The 18,552-nt window shown below is 42.8% G+C and overlaps 1 protein-coding gene across 25 annotated transcripts in view; it reads left to right on the top strand.

Moving 5' to 3' along the window:
• The window catches only part of inpp4ab (inositol polyphosphate-4-phosphatase type I Ab), a 142,854-nt gene that overhangs the window by 119,424 nt on the left and 4,878 nt on the right, over window positions 1-18,552 (top strand). For 13 of the 25 annotated variants that reach the window (XM_087256163.1, XM_087256161.1, XM_087256146.1 and 10 more), the window contains one exon: window positions 1,646-4,525. The exons of 11 other annotated variants lie outside the window; for them this stretch is intronic. In XM_087256163.1, coding sequence (XP_087112289.1) covers window positions 1,646-1,778 — 133 coding nt within the window. In that variant the 3' untranslated portion in view covers window positions 1,779-4,525. 25 annotated transcript variants of the gene reach the window in all.

Genomic DNA, 18,552 nt, shown 5'->3' with positions numbered 1-18,552 from the left:
TATTTTTGTCGTACGATATATATATTGCGATTAAACAAAATTATTGACAATTTTATGCCACTAAATATATAATGCCAGATCGATAATATATTATAAATACAGTGCTAGTACACTCTTCCAAAGAACACATATTTTATTTTTATTAAGAATTATTCATTTAATTATATTTTAACAATTTAATAATTAGGCACTGGAATCAGTATGGTAAAACGTATATATCCTAAACAAATAGATAATAATAAATGTTAACAAAAAAGGTGCAGGGTAAAAAGTAATATTTGTATAAAAAGTGTGATATCTGCTTCCAGATCTATTTAAGTTGTTAGAAACCCACATGAAAATTTACTATAGTAATTTATAGTAAATACTGTCATTTTTTTATACCATACTGACACTAGCTACGTTTCCATCCACCTATGTTTATGTGTATTTTCAATATAGATTTTATATGTATATAAAAAAAACGGTTAATGGAAACACCAAGATGCACATAAATTTTGAAAATACGCATAAAAAACATATGCGCATAACTGAGTAAGATAAACTTAAGCATAAACTACGATGGAAACACTTCTACCGTACAAATTCCTGTATGCGCATTAAAAAAAGGTCATGTAATTTTGTTAGAAGAGATCATGTGATAATAAAAATATGTGCAAGTGGATAAATCAGCAGGCTGATCACACTGTAAAGCACCTGAAATGTTGTTTTGTATTACATTTGTAATGTTGTCATTCTAAAATGCCATAATCGGTACATATAATACAGTATTTGGCCATATAATACAGTATTAGTGTTATTATTAATGACTTCCAGAATCAAGAGCATCTGTGCTCTGCATCTCAAGCCTTCAAATGCCACCTCGCGTTCACTGCGTGTCAAGATTGCCATTAAATGAAAAAAAGATTCACACAGCCTCACTTACCACAGCAAAATCCATATTTACTGTTGATATTTGGCGCCAGATAGTTAATAAGTTGACTCGTTAGATGGAAACGCTGCTTTATTTACACATCTTTTATGTGATAATCTAGTTTTGCGCGTAAAGTTAATTCACATTTTTGGATGGAAACTTAGCTACTGACCACTCCAATAGATATATATTTTGCGATATATATTGCATCACCAAAAATGATTGAGGTCATGTTCATGTGTTGAACGATATATTGATTATTGTGACAGGCCTATCAGCAATTCATATGTATAAAAAAATTGAAAACAAACTGTTTGGAATCCCAAAAAGAGGGCAGATGGTCAAATGTAATTATTATACAGCCGATGTAGCCTGCTAATCTTATTTCTTTCTTTTGTTGTCACATTTCTGTCAAATGATTTGCTTCAGAGCTTTGACTGCATCTATGCTACCCAAAAATGCAGGACTTTTTGTGAGCCTCTTTGCTTATAGCAATGCTGCGTTAGCATTTTCTGCTTGTTTTAGCTGTGTTGTAACATTGTTTGCTTGTTTGTTTATGCTTTTTTTTATTTTTGAATGGTGACTGGCTTCCGCCACCCTCATTCCCTGTTCACCGGTGATACTCATGCTCATTACACTGCTGAAATGTCTTTTGTGGCTGTGCTAATTTTTGCCTGTGGTTTTTCTAAACATGGCTTCATGTTCTGTTTGTTTTCACTCACTCAATCCCAGCGAGGGCTGCCGTCGCGAGAATACCACGAAGAACGTTGGATGTCGCAAGTATGCCTTTAACTGTCTGCAGCTGAAGGCTTTTCCTAAACATTACAGACCTCCCGATGGCACTTTTGGAAAAGTGGAGACTTGATGAGACTGACATGATACGGAAATATTAGTAATTATGAAGCTTCTTCAAACTAAGTACAATAAATCTGCTCAATTTGCTCTGAACATAATCGCACATTTACACTTCAGGCGTGCATTTGAAGTGAAAATGCTGACTGCACTGAATTGTATCAATACATACAGTTCTATTTCATAAGCTCAGTGTCACCAAACATATTTATTACATGTAATGCTGTATTTTAGCGTATTGTAGTTCACGATGAAGGATTTAATCACTGTCAATATTGTATTTAGCAATCTTGGCCCTTTAGAGTGCAAATAGAGGGTTTAGACCTTTATGCTGAATATAATCATGCAGTATTGACTATCTATTGCAAAGATTTGTGTTTAGTATCCTAAAGAAATAGTTCGCCCAACTATGAAAAATTGCTGGTTATTTTTCCAGGTCATCTAAGATTTTTTGGAAGGATTTTTCTGTATCTAAAGCATACAACTTGATCATTTTAAAGCCCTTTTTCTGAAAATGACTGATTTGTTTTGCTAGAGAAGAGTCTTATTTGTTGGCTAAGCTCATGTGAATTACTTTACAGCTGCCTAAATGTGGGTTTTAGACATTCAAATAAATGGTCTAATTACAGTCTACTTAAAGTGCATCTGGAAAGTATTCATAGCGCTTCACTTTTTCCACATTTTTTAATGTTACAGCCTTATTCTAAAATGGATTAAATTCATGTATTTCCTCACAATTCTACATAAAATACAACATAATGACAATGTGAAAAAAAGATTTTTTTAAATTGTTGCAAATTTATTAAAAATAAAACCTGGAAAATTACATGTACATAAGTATTCACAGCCTTTGCTCAATACTTTGTTGATGCACCTTTGGCAGCAGTTACAGCCTCTAGTCTTTTTGAATATGATGCCACAAGCTTGGCACGCCTGTCTTTGGAAACTTTTGCCCATTCCTCTTTGCAGTACCTCTCAAGCTCTATTAAGTTGAATGGGAAGTGACGGTCTACAGCCATTTTCAGATCTCTCCAGAATTGTTCAATAGGATTTAGGTCTGGGCTCTGGCTGGGCCACTCAAGGACATTCACCGAGTTGTTGTGAAGCCACTCCATTGATATTTTGGTGGTGTGCTTTGGGTCATTGTCCTGATGGAATTATAAAAATTAAGTCAGCTTAACAATTCAAGGTTACAACAGCTTTACACACTTTTTTAAGGAAAGTCAACTTGTCACTTTTAAGGCAACAAATTTGCTTACTTTTTTTTAAAGTAAATTAATCAATCGCTTTCTTATAGTATTTGGATGGCCTGGGAATGAGGAAATACTCCAGAATGTTTCCAGTTTGGGGTAATTATTTCTTTATGCAACATCTTCAGCATTACAGTATCATAGCTTAAAGTTCTCACAGTACTCCACAGTTTTCAAGTGTCATTTCCCATTCCTCCCTTAGATCAGCGGAGGAAATTTTAGGGGAAATAAACCAGGTCTTTTAACCATAGGATTGTATGATTTATTCATTTACTTAAAGGGTTAGTTCACTCAGAAATTAAAATGATGTTATTATTTGTGTCTTTCTAAACTTCAGAACACAAGTTCACAATCTGAGAGCAAAAGCAAAGTTTCTGACTCTTTTAAAGTCCAGAAAAATGTAAAAAAAACAACAACTTTGAAACAGTGTCTTGAGTCGTATAATTTTAATATTTATATCAAGCTTTGAATATACTTTTGATGATGATGATGATGATGATAATAATGTTAAAAAGCCTTTATGTGTCACATACACTTTTACATGTAGTGAATTTGGACCCCTTCCTGACCATACACAAACATCACAGATTTCAGGGGAAGACAGGTCAAACGAGAGGTAGCTTTAAGAAAGAATCTTATTTCCTAAAAGATACATTAGAAAACAGGAAGGTAAAAAAAGCCCCTCTCAGACTATCCTTGAAGTAGGGGAAGTGTGAGATCAGGGAGGAAAAAGCCCCAGCATCAAGTACATAAACATAGATATTAGGCATAACATCACAACAGGATATGTGTACACACGTAAAAGCAAAAACAATGGCATCATTCAAATTCTTCTTCTTCTCAGTGTCAGTATAGGGTGCGCACATTTATGTGTTTAGAATGGCATGAAGGCAAGTACTTAATAAGATCATTTTCATTTTTAAGTCAACAACCCTTTAAACTTCATACATAATTTTTGTAATGATCATGAACGCTCCATCCTCTTGGTTGTTTCAGCTCTGAGGTTGTCTATCATGAAAACAACCACATTTACAAGTAAATAAAATGACCAAGACCAAGATAGAAATTGCTAAAAGTAAAGTGAGATCAGTATATCACTGTGTTCAGCCGGCAGCAACAACTCATTTTGTGCTGTACTTGTTTTAACCATAGGTACATTCAGATACATTGAGAGAAAACCGAACAGTGCTAACTGCTAAGCACTGGTGAAATTGACTGTGAAATGTGAATCTGTTGTGCAAATTATTCGTTAAAGGTTATTCGTTTCGTCATTTCTCGTTTTTGACACTGATGTTGTTTCGATTATTATAGGTTTATACAATGTTATTTAAGAGATATACTCACAGATTTTTGGATTGTTCTTGATTTGTATTTATTTCTTTTTATGGTAATGACCTTGTATCTTTTATGATGCCCTCTTAGATATATTATGTCTGTCTAGAACAGAGTTCTGCTGTATTCAAATGCTGTCATCAATATCTGATGCCATTAAAGAGAGAATATAAGAAAAGTGACAACTGTGTTCCTTTATTATGATCAATCTTACCTTTTTGTGTTTGTCTTGCCATTTTATGTTGTTCTTGTGATGGTTCAGGTACATCTATTATAAGGTAATCAAAGCACATGTGTTAGTATGTGTGTACCTTGTTTTAGTTAGTTAGTTAGTTAGTTAGTTAGTTAGTTAGTTAGTTAGTTAGTTAGTTAGTTAGTTAGTTAGTTAGTTAGTTAGTTAACTTTATTTGTTTCCGTAGGGAAATTTTATTTGCAGCATACACTCACAGAGACATCTGACATTTCAGATTTGTCATTCATATAAATAAATCATATAAAAACATAGTACCACTACTCTAAATAAATGTCTAGTCTATTAGCCATCAACTGCTACTGAGAGAGGTATATTTTCTTGAGGTATAAATGATTCTTACACATCTGGGAACACAATATTGACGATCTGATGGTAACAGTTGGAAGGTGTATAATAAAGGATGCCTCTCATCATTGACAATCATGATAGCCATATTTAGTACTCTTTATTTGTATATACTCTCAATGTTTTTTTTAGTTTTATTCCTCAGTCTGTCTGTTGTTACCGCATTTCCCAGTGACCTCTTCTGGGCCTCAGCCTTTCCATACCAACAGATCACACAAAATGTTGCAATACTTTCGATTAAAGCACTATAAAACATGGTCAACAATGTATTGTCAACATTTAAAAGTCTATAGTTTTTTTAAGAAGTACATTCTCTGTTGAAGCTTTTTCCTAATAGGTTTAGTCTATACATCCCACTTAAGTTCATTGTCTAACATCACACATAAATATTTATAATTTGTTTCTAACTGAATTGGCTAGTAGCAAATTATAAATGTTTGGGTGTGATCTGTGATATGATGTAATGTGATGATAGAGACCAAATGTCCCCACAAGTATAGCAATACCAGATTTGTTTTAAAGCTATTTTTCAGCATGAGGGAAAACACCTTATAAATCACAGAGAATGAAGTATTTTGAAAAATGTAAAATGCTGACTGATTCCTGTGAGGGTTGGGTTTGGATGTGTAGGGTAGAGGATATGATGTAGAGTTTGTATAGTATTAAAAAATAATAAAGATAGCTAGCTGTGCATGTGTTTGTGAGTTTACGAGTGTATGATTTATGTGGTATACGAAGACACACAGTTGTATAATGACAATGGGCTAGATATAACAATGTTGATGTGGTTTATGAGGACATTTCTACCCAAAAATGAAAGGTTTATCCTTAACTCATCCTTCACTTGTTTAAAACCTATTTGAGTTTCTTTCTTCTCTTGAACACAAAATAAGATATTTAGAAAAATGCTGGTTGCCCATTGACCTACTGTATGTTGTAATCTATTTCCTACTAGGGAAATCGATGGGTCCCAGCAACCAGATTTCTTCAAAATATCTTTTATTTGTTCAACAGAATACAGCAACAAACATATGCTTAAAATTTGACACTTAAGGATCAGTTCATTACGTGCTGATGATCTAAATCAGGTGTATTAAGCAATGAAGACGTACAAAATGTGCAGGGGGTGGCCGAGGATCGAAATTGAGAAGATACACTGTCATAAAGACAGCTGTTTATGCGTCTGTGTTTGTGTATGATGCACACTGATTTGGGTGGTTTATGAGGACACAATTTTGTAAATTGACAATGGGCGTGACCTAGCTATTACAATGTTGTTGTGGTTTACGAGGACCCAAAAATGAAAGCATTATCGTTTACTCTCTTCTCACTTGTTCAAAACATATTTGAGTTGTTCTTCTGTTGAACACAAAAGAAGATATTTAGAAAAATGCTGGTTGCTGGGACCTATTGACCTACATAGTAATCTATTTCCTACTTGGAAAGTCGATATGTACCAGCAACCAGCTTTCTTTAATATATATACCCAGCAAGTTTTTAAGCAGCGGATGCCCTTCCAGCCGCAACCCATCTCTGGGAAACGTCCACACACACATTTACACACTAGGGACAATTTAGCCTACCCAATTCATCTGTACCGCATGTCTTTGGACTGTGGGGGAAGCCGGAGCACTCTGAGGAAACCCACGCGAAAGCAGGGAGAACATGCAAACTCCACACAGAAACACCAACTGCGCCACTGCCTCGGCATATATATATATATATATATAAAAAAAAAAAGGCAGTGGCGCAGTAGGTAGTGCTGTCGCCTCACAGCAAGAAGGTTGCTGGGTCGCTGGTTCGAACCTTGGCTCAGTTGGTGTTTCTGTGTATATTTGTTCAACAGATCACAGATACAAAACATAAAATCACACTTAATATTTGACAAACAAGGCTCAGTTCATGGATCTGATGGAAGCTGATGATCTTCCTTAAGTGTCAAGTAAGGAAGTCTTACAAAATGTGCAGGGGGACCAAGCACCGGAATTGAAAACCACTGTCATAAAGACAGCTGTTTATGTGAGTGTGTTTGACACACTCTGATTTGGGTGGTTTATGAGGACATAAACTTGTATAATGACATGGGCATGACCTAGCTATTACAATGTTGATGTGGTTTATGAGGACATTCACCCAAGAATAAAAGCTATAATTTACTCTCATTTGTTCAGAATCTATTTGAGTTTCTTTTTTCTGTTGAACACAAAAGAAGATCATTTTTAAAATGCTGGTTGTTGTGACCAATTGACCTAAATGGACATGGTAATCCATTTCCTACTAGGGAAATCGATGGGTCCCAGCAATCAGATTTCTTCAAAATACCTTTTATTTAGTCAACAGAAGACAGAAACAAAACTTAATTCATACTTGATGGGGTCTTCTGACGTTCAAAGTTTGCCATGGGGTTTCTCTGATGGTTTGGGTTTAGGATAAGGGTAAGAGAAAGGTGATATAACAAGCAGTTTTTACAGAATAAAATACAATACGCCTATTGAGAGTCCTCATATACCACCAAAAACCAATGTGTGTGAGTGAAACTAATGTTTTGTTTCCTTAAAAGCCCACCAGACATAACTAAACACAGCACAATTTAAATATGTGTTCAAATATATATTTTTAAAAAATGTCACTTGGTTATCTATTATGTTTGTTTGTTTGTTTGTTTGGAAAGCCTGTGAATACCAGTTCCCCTTCGGTTGGGGAACTTCAGTGCCATGAATGGGAGGATTCGGATCAGAAGCCGCTTATCTGGAGAGTATTGAACGGGCCAATGAATGAAATTAATTGGCAGCGTAAGCTTGCGCAGGTGTGCGACATCTGCAATCATCTCAGCATATAAGCACACCTGAAGCCAGCAGACGCCATCCTTTTCGCTTCAGATCCTTTCTGAGTGAGTCGATGAGGGTTCCTCTTGCTGATCAGCACTTCAGAGCGAACGAGTGTGTCTCCCGGTCCAGAGTGGGTCTTCGCGGTGGCAGACGGTCGAGCTGGGTTACTCCCTTGCCTGCGGTTCTTTGGGTCCGGTCCTCCAGAGCGGTGCGTATAGTTGCAACTTTCCTAAAAGAGCAACACAGTCGTGCAGCACGTCCTTTTCAGGATGGCGCTCCGACTGTGCGTTTCTGGATGCGGGGGTTTCCTGTCTCCGGATGATGGACACGATCACTGCATTGCATGTTTGGGGGTCCAGCATGTTAATGCGGTGCTCGCGGGCGGTTCATGTCGTCATTGCGATGCCATGACCGTTGCACAGCTAAGATCGCGGCTAACTTTCGCAAGAGAGCGAGCCACCCCAGTTGCCTCCTGTTCTAAAAAAGCAGCGGGCGCTCGGGCAGATCTGAGGGTTTCAGCGGGAGCTAATCCGCCGCCCACGGGCTCGCGGACCTCTCGCTCCTCACGGCGCTCCATCCAAGCTTCGGGTGGTGAGAGTGATCCGTCTAACCAGATGGTAGCTCTCACACTCGCTGACACCGGAGATCAGATGTCCTCCGCGGCATCGGAGGGTGGGCTTTTACTGTCCGACGAAGATCCGGACCCGCTCACCCCCTCCGGGCAGGTGAGCGCTGTCAAATCGGATCCTGAAGCGGACATGTTAGCCGTGCTTTCCCGGGCTGCTTCGGCCGTGGGGTTGGAGATGGTTTATCCCCCAGCTCCGCGGCCGGACCGACTAGATGGGTGCTACGTAGAGGACCAGAAGGCGAAGCCTTCGAAGCCTCTCGTCCCCTTCTTCCCGGAAGTGCACAGTAGGCTCACGCAGTCCTGGAGGGCACCTTTCTCTGCCCGTGCTGCGAGTGCCTCCGCCCTCACCGCCCTTGACGGCGGAGCTGCCAGGGGGTATGAGGCGATCCCGTCAGTGGAGCGCGCTATCGCGGTCAATCTTTGTCCGCGCGGCGCCTCTACGTGGCGGGGTTTGCCCCGCCTCCCGTCCAAAGCCTGTAGGTTGTCTGCCTCCCTCGGAGCCAGAGCTTATAAGGCTGCGGGCCAGGCTGCTTCTGCTTTGCACGCGATGGCCACCTACCAGCGCTACCAAGCGCAGGCGCTGGCCGAGCTGCACGAGGGCGGGTCCAACCCAAGCTTATTACATGAGCTGCGCACCGCGACCGACTATGCTCTTCGGACTACTAAGTCCGCCGCGTGTGCGCTGGGGAGGACGATGTCCACACTTGTGGTTCAGGAACGCCACCTCTGGCTAAACCTGGCCGATATGCGCGACGTTGACAAAGTTCGCTTTCTTGACTCGCCCATATCCCAGGCTGGCCTGTTCGGCGACACCGTCGGTGAATTCACCCAGGAATTCAAGGCGGTGAAAGAGCAGTCGGATGCGATGGGCAATGTCATCTATCGGCGTGGCCGTAAGCCCGCTCCGCCCGCCGAGCCATCCACCTCCGCTGTTCCTCGCCGAGGGCGCCCGCCAACGAGTGCTGCCCCGCCCCCGCCTGCGCCTCCGGCCAAGCGGGCGCGGCGTTCACCTCGAAAGCAGGCAGCCCCTCCTGCCCAGGGCGCCGTTAAGTCCGGTAAACGGACCGCGAAGCGTCCCTGAGACAGGCCATCCGGAGAAGAGGAAACTTGCTCTTTCCCCGCTGGAGGGCGGGGCCCCGATAACAACGGTACTTTTCAGTGCCACCAAAACATCAGTAAAAGAGCACTTTTTCCCTTCCCCGGATGTGACTGCACGAGTTCTGCCAGTCCGGGACGCGCTGCCTTCCGGCTCGCAGACTCTACGTGCTTCGCCAGTGGCTCACGAGCGCTGGGGGGACGGTCTCCCTTCCCTCAGCCCTCCAGCCCCCTCTCCGGAGTCAGGGTGCGGAGCCAGAGCGAATCGCTCTCCTCCAGCTTTTCCGCGGGACCCTCGTGCTTCCCGGATCAGCACACCCACTCCGCGCTGCCCCACCGCTGGTACGTCAGCGATTGTAGCGATGACTCCATTAGCGAGGGCTCTGCCTGCCTGGTTAGCGCGGGCCAGCCCCTCGCGGTGGCTCATACGCACAATCAGACTCGGTTACGCGATTCAGTTCGCGAAACGGCCCCCCAAGTTTACGGGCGTGTATTTCTCCAGGGTCAACCCCCTGTCCGCCCCTGTCTTGCGAGAGGAGATTGCTGCCCTCCTGGCGAAGGGTGCAATCGAGCCGGTTCCTCCAGCCGAGATGGAGAGTGGGTTTTACAGCCCATACTTCATCGTACCCAAAAAGAGCGGTGGGTCACGGCCAATCCTAGATCTGCGCGTTTTGAACCGCTGTCTGCACAAGCTGCCGTTCAGAATGCTCACGCAGAGGCGCATTCTCCAATGCGTTCGTCCTCGGGATTGGTTTGCAGCCATAGACCTGAAGGACGCGTATTTCCATGTCTCCATTCTTCCACGCCACCGCCAATTTCTGCGGTTTGCGTTCGAGGGTCGAGCGTGGCAGTACAAGGTCCTCCCCTTCGGGCTCTCTCTGTCTCCGCGGGTCTTCACCAAACTCGCGGAGGGTGCCCTAGCGCCCCTTCGGCTCGCGGGCATTCGCATACTCAGTTATCTCGACGACTGGCTGATTTTAGCCCACTCGCGGGAGCAATTGATTGTGCACAGGGACGAGGTGCTTCGGCATCTCCGCCTACTGGGGCTTCAGGTCAACCGAGAAAAGAGCAAACTCGCCCCCGTGCAGAGGATTTCTTTTCTCGGGATGGAGCTGGACTCGATCACCATGGTAGCGCACCTCTCCGAGGAACGCGCTCGCCTGTTGCTGAACTGTCTGAGGGAGCTCGACAGCAAACTAGTGGTCCCACTGAAGTTCTTTCAGAGGCTCCTGAGGCATATGGCATCCGCAGCCGCCGTCACGCCGCTCGGGTTGCTCCATATGAGACCACTTCAGCACTGGCTTCACGATCGGGTCCCCAGACGCGCATGGCACGCGGGCACACACCGGGTCTCGGTTACTGCGCTGTGTCGCCGCGCCCTCAGCCCTTGGAACGACCCCTCATTCCTACAGGCCGGTGTGCCTCTAGGACAGGCGTCCAGCCATGTTGTTGTTTCAACAGACGCTTCCAACACGGGTTGGGGGGCCGTGTGTCGCGGGCATGCGGCTGCGGGCCTCTGGAAGGGTGCCCAGCTGCATTGGCATATCAATCGCCTAGAGCTGTTGGCAATGTTCCTCGCTCTCCACCGCTTTTTACCGGTGCTGGAGCGGCAACACGTGCTGGTCAGGACGGACAGTACGGCGGCGGCGGCGTATATCAACCGCATGGGGGGTATGCGCTCTCGCCGCATGTCTCAGCTCACCCGCCGTCTGCTCCTCTGGAGTCACCCGCGGCTGAAATCGCTGCGCGCCATTCACGTCCCAGGCACGCTCAATCGTGCAGCCGATGCGCTCTCACGACAGCTGTTACGCCCTGGAGAATGGAGACTCCACCCCGAGTCTGTTCAGCTGATATGGGCGCGATTCGGGGAGGCCCAGATCGATCTGTTTGCTTCCCCCGAGAACGCTCACTGCCAGTTGTTTTTTTCCCTGACCGAGGGCTCTCTCGGCACGGATGCACTGGCCCACAGCTGGCCTCGGGGCATGCGCAAGTATGCGTTTCCCCCAGTGAGCCTGCTCGCGCAGTTTCTGTGCAAGGTCAGGGAGGACGAGGAACAGGTTCTGCTAGTTGCGCCCCTTTGGCCCAACCGGACCTGGATATCAGAGCTCTCACTCCTCGCGACGGCCCTCCCCTGGCGGATCCCTTTGAGAGAGGACCTACTCTCTCAGGGACAGGGCACCATCTGGCACCCTCGCCCCGATCTTTGGAACCTCCACGTGTGGTCCCTAGACGCGAGGAAGACTTAGGTAACCTACCGACTGCGGTGGTTAATACCATCACTCAGGCTAGAGCCCCCTCCACGAGGCGCGCCTACGCCCTGAAGTGGAGTCTATTCACTGAATGGTGCGTCTCTCGCAGAGAAGACCCCCGAAATTGCCAGATTAGTGTTGTGCTCTCTTTCCTTCAAGAGAAGTTGGACAGCAGGCTGTCGCCCTCCACTCTCAAGGTTTACGTGGCCGCCATCTCCGCTTATCATAGCGCGGTAGCTGGCGGCACCGTGGGAAAGCATAACCTGGTCATCCAGTTCCTTAGGGGTGCTAGGCGAATTAATCCATCTCGCCCCCCTCTCATGCCCTCTTGGGATCTCGCCCTCGTTCTCACGAGTCTGCGATCCGATCCCTTTGAGCCACTCGAATCAGTATCTCTAAGATTTCTGTCCCTGAAGACAGCTCTGCTGGTTGCGTTGGCCTCCATCAAGAGGGTCGGGGACCTGGAGGCATTTTCGGTCAGTGACTCGTGCCTGGAATTCGGGCCGGATTACTCTCACGTTATCCTGAGACCCCGCCCCGGTTATGTGCCCAAGGTTCCTACCACCCCCTTTAGAGATCAGGTAGTGAACCTGCAAGCGCTGCCCCCGGAGGAGGCAGACCCAGCCCTTTCTTTACTTTGTCCAGTTCGCGCTCTGCGCATTTATGTGGACCGTACTCAGAATTTTAGATCATCTGAGCAGCTCTTTGTCTGTTATGGCGGTCGGCAGCAGGGAAGTGCCGTATCGAAACAAAGATTATCCCACTGGATTGTGGATGCCATTTCACTCGCTTATTCGAGTCGAGGTCAGCCGTGTCCCCCGGGAGTACGTGCACACTCCACTCGGAGCGTTGCATCCTCTTGGGCGCGTGCACGCGGCGCCTCTCTAACAGACATCTGTAGAGCTGCGGGCTGGGCGACACCCAACACATTTGCAAGGTTTTACAATCTGCGAGTGGAGCCGGTTTCCTCAAGGGTATTAGGTAACCTTTTGGTGATTGAGGAGACAACTCGGTAGGGTGTTGAAACACGCTTGCTGCGCCATTCTCCCTAACACGGAGGTACGTGCGCCTTTTTTATCTGTCAGTAAAGTTCCCCGTCAGGTGAGCCCTGCAGATTCCTCCGTGGCCCCCAGCACTGACTCAGCGGAGGAGTCACTTGCTGGCCCACTACGTTGTAGGTCTGCCCGCTGGTCAGCCCGCGTTTTGGGTATAGGTGCCTGCTATGCGTGATCCCCACTAGGCGATCCCATATGCTTATTCCGCCACGGTTAAGTCCCCCCCCTGGGCGGACCCGTGTCTTCCCTCTCCGCTAACCACTCTTTGCTATGCGTACTCCCCCTTTTTAGGGCTAGTCCATAGGTAAATTCTGCCATCTATCCCCCCCTTGGGTAACGGATGGCCTCCGCAAGCGTCCTCCCTATCGGGATTGCACGCTTCCCAACGTACTGTCGTATTTCCTAGAATTATCTAGATGCTCACGACTTCCCAAAAAATATATCTAAATCCGTAAAACTTCTGTTGAAGTAGGATAAATTAGGGCCAGGGACACGTTGGAGGACCGCGCCCCCCATGATGTGGGTGCGTCACGCTTGCTTGACTATCTCCTCATCGGGGGTGTTGGTAAGGTGCAGTCATTATGGCGCTTTCCATATTCTCCCATTCATGGCACTGAAGTTCCCCAACCGAAGGGGAACGTTCGAGGTTACAGAAGTAACCCTTCGTTCCCCGAGGAGGGGAACGGAAGTGCCATATTCCGTCGCCATAATGACTGTCCCTTAGCTGTTTGAAAGTCTCTTCAGCTTAAAAGGATGGCGTCTGCTGGCTTCAGGTGTGCTTATATGCTGAGATGATTGCAGATGTCGCACACCTGCGCAAGCTTACGCTGCCAATTAATTTCATTCATTGGCCCGTTCAATACTCTCCAGATAAGCGGCTTCTGATCCGAATCCTCCCATTCATGGCACTTCCGTTCCCCTCCTCGGGGAACGAAGGGTTACTTCTGTAACCTCGAACGATTCTTCATTCCCCTCTGCCATTTGGGCATCGAACTCCTAAGTGGACTAGGCTGACCTAATTTATCTTAAAGATGTCCGGACAGTTATTATTGCAACTTGTTTGTTCACCCATCTCTCGCCACACAGTTATTTTAACTTCTGCTGTATGAATGATTTATTTGCACTACAGTTATTATACTTTTTTTTACACAAAAGGTTGATCCTATACTGGCAGATTTTTGCAGTCAACATTGCACTACATGCAGTTTTACATAGTCTATAATAGATGTAGATATTCTATATGTCTATATTACATAGTCCATCCACACTTCTATTTACACATTAGTTTTTCTTTATCTTATTATGTTGTTTATCATTTTTATTATTAAAATGTGTGTGTGTGTGTGTGTGTGTGTGTGTGTGTGTGTGTGTGTGTGTGTGTGTGTGTGTGTGTGCGCATATATATTTTATTGTATTTGTTGTACGTACTTGTCTTACTTGGGCTTTCTATTGTGGACAGCTAGATATAGTGTATAAAATAAATAATTGTACAGAGATGCATGTTTCCACATTGTGCATGAGACAATAAATGCTGAATTCTGAATAGGGAAACTGCTTTTTGGCACCATGGAGTTGGCCAGAAAATTTACCAACAAAAACCTGTTCCCTAAGTATTGAGCAAAAACATTTGAATGTGAATGCTCCTCTGATGAGCTACTGCTGCCCTCTTGTGTTCTGCAGACGCTGCATCTGAATATCCAAAACCTATTACCTCAGTAAGTACAGTATTGAGTATCCAGTGGAGTATACAATATCCAACTCTAATTAAACACACCTGATCAAACTAATTGAGTCCTTCAGGCTTGTTTGAAATCTACAGGTAAAGTTTGGTCATACAGGACTTTTCTCCCCATATACTGCCGGAAACGCAAGCTCATGCGGCAATTTCGCAGTTTGCTGCGTTGCAATGCAAAGTTCAAGCTTGGTGAACTCTGACCTGCGAAATCGCATCACTTGACAGTGTGAGACCAATCAAGGATCAAAACATGACCTCTCTGGACAGAAATCTTAAATATAGATCAGTCGCTCACTTTTTTAAATGTCTAACCATCTTGTTTACTCCCGTCCCTTTTCACAGCACCGTACAAGAGAATTTCGCAAGCTCAAACTTTAGTGACTACGTTTACATGAACATCAGTAATCGAATTATTTGCTTTAATCTAATTAAAAGAATAATAAGACTAAGGTGTTTTCAGTGAGTTGCTTTTTGAGTGTTACTTTCATGATCCCGTACATGTTATAGCACATAATTCGATTAACGTCATTGCGTCACCGCGCTATCTCTGTGACAAACGAGATATTGGATGCAACTAAAAACTGCTGGAAGTGTTATGTTTTATTGGAAGTTCATACCGCATGCTGAATGAAAACAAAAAAACTCTGCATTTCACGATGCAGGTGTCTGTGGTCTGCACTGACTGGGTAGAAATGAAAAAAAAATGGGTGGAAGGAAAATATATATTTCTAAGTTTTGCAATTCTCTCGCAAAGTTTTGCGTTCCCTCGCAAAAATGTTTTGCATTCCCTCGCAAAGTTTTGCGTTATCTCGCAAAGATGTTTCTCCACAAGCACTTCCCGTTCACTTCACTCACATAAACCCTCCCGTTTTTGCCAAAATTCTTCTGTATTTTACCATTCTATCCCACTTTCTTTACATTATTACTGTGCGTCGATCGTCGCCTTTTATATGCAACCTCTGAACCAGTGAATGCATGTATAAGCGCTGACTGACAGACGCGCTCCGAACAATAAACTGATCCCAGATCAGCTTCTGTACACAAAGTAGGACAAAAACAACAAGTCAATGCGTACAGGCTTCCAGTTTTCTTCTAAATATCTTCCATTGTGTTCAACAGAAAAAAGAAAGACAATACAAACAATACACCTTATACATTTACACACATGATATTCCATCTACATATACACACATTTCATACATATGCACACGATACACTCCATACATATACACTCCATACATATGCACACATGATACATATACATACATGATACACTTACACACATCATACATATAGACACACACGATACACCCTAAACATATGCACACATGATTCACTATATACATATGCACATGATACACTCCATTCATATGCACAAATGATACACCCTATAACATATACACACTCCATAAATATAGACACACACAATAGACCCTATACATATACACATCTATACATATGCACATATGATACACCCCATACAAATACACATCCTATACATATGCACACATGATTCACAATATACATATGCACGGATGATATACTCCATATATATATATACACTAAACATGCACACAAGATACACCCTTTAACATATACACACTTTACAAATAGACACCTTATACATTTACACACATGATATTCCATCTATATATACACACATTCCATACATATGCACACGATACACTCTATACATTTACACACATCATACATATATGCAATGCACCCTATACATATGCACACACGATACATATACACACACCCTATACAAATAAACACACACAATACATATACACACTATACATATGTACACGACTCACAATAATCATATACATACACCCAATACATTTACATACTCCATACTTGATATTCCATATTATATATACACTTTATACAAAAGCAGATATGATACACTCCATACATTACACGATGCACTCCTGTCAGTGTCTGGGATAGAACCGTGAAAGGTGAGTGACGAACCCACTGAGCTACTGAGAGTTGATGAAATCAACAACGATAACACACTCTATACATATGCACACCTATAAATACTATACAAATAGACGCACACTATGAATTTACATACATATACACACATGATATTCCATATCATATATACACACACGATACAGTCTATCCTTATACACTTTATACAAATATGATACACTCCATACATAACACGCATTGCATATACACACATGACGCACTCCTGTCAGTGTCTGGGATAGAACCCCAGTCTCTGGAGTGAAAGGTGAGGGAAGCCAACAACGATTATACACTCTATACATATACACACTTACAATACACCTAATACATATAAACACTATACAAATAGACACGCACAATACACCCTATACATATACACACTCCATACATATGCACATATGATACACTCCATACAAATAGACACACCCTATACATATGCACACATGACTCACTATATACATATGCACACATGATACACTCCATATATATACACTAAACATATGCACACATGAAACACTCTATAACATATACACACTATACAAATAGACACACACAATACACCTTATACATTTGCACACATGATATTTCATCTATATATACACACATTCCATATATATGCACACATGATAAATATACAGTCCATACATATGCACACATGATACACGATACACTTGCACAAATCATACATATAGAAACACACGATACACCCTAAACATATGCACACATGACTCACTATATACATGTGCACACAATACACTATACATATGCACACATGATACACCCTATAACATACACACACTCAATACACCCTATACATATAATCACTTTACAAATAGACACTCACAATACACCCTATACATATATACACTGCATACATATTATACACTCCATACAAATAGACACACACCATACATATACGCACATGATATTCCATATCATATATACACACGGCACATTCCATCTTACTTTATACAAATGCAGATATGATACACTCAATACATTACACTCTATACATATACACACATGATGGACTCATGTCAGTGTCTGGGATACACACTATACAAATAGACACACACAATACAATGATATTCCATCTATATATACACATTCCATACATATGCACACAATACACTCTATACATTTACACACATCATACATATAGACACACATGATACACCCTATTCATACGCACACATGATACACTTTATACAAAATCACGATACACCCTATACATGTACACACTCAATACATATACACACACAGTCTATACAAATAGACACACAATACATACTCCATTCATATGTACACATGATACACTCCATACATATGTACACTACACATATGCACTCATGATTCACCATATACATATACACACACCCAATACATTTACATACTCCATACATATACACACATGATATTCCATGTCATATATACACACAATACATTCCATACAAATACACTTCATACAAATGCAGATATGATACACTTCATACATTACACTCATTACATATACACAAATGATGCACTCCTGTCAGTGTCTGGGATAGAACCCCGGTCTCTGGCTTGAAAGGTGAGTGACGAATAGATAGACACAATACACCTTATACATTTACACACATGCTATTCCATCTATATATACACACATTCCATACATATGCACACGATACACTCCATACATATACAGCCCATACATATGCACACGATACACTTAGACACATCATACATATAGACACATGATACACCCTAAACATATGCACACATGATTCACTATATACATATGCACACATGATACACTCCATTCATATACACTCGATACATGTGCACAAATGATACACCCTATAACATATACACACTCCATACATATAGACACACAAAATACACCCTATACATATAAACACTATACAAATAGGCACACACAATACACCCTATACATTTACACACATGACACTCCATGTCATATATACAAACAATACATTACATACATATAGAGTTCATACAAATGCAGATATAATACACTCCGTACATTACACT

This window comes from Danio rerio, chromosome 6 (genome assembly GCF_052040795.2).
Source record: "Danio rerio strain M-AB ecotype USA chromosome 6, GRCz13ab, whole genome shotgun sequence".
In the NCBI taxonomy this organism is placed as follows: Eukaryota; Metazoa; Chordata; class Actinopteri; order Cypriniformes; family Danionidae; genus Danio; species Danio rerio.
The sequence above is the reverse complement of the archived record's forward strand: the minus strand, read 5'-3'. Positions and strand labels throughout refer to the sequence as shown.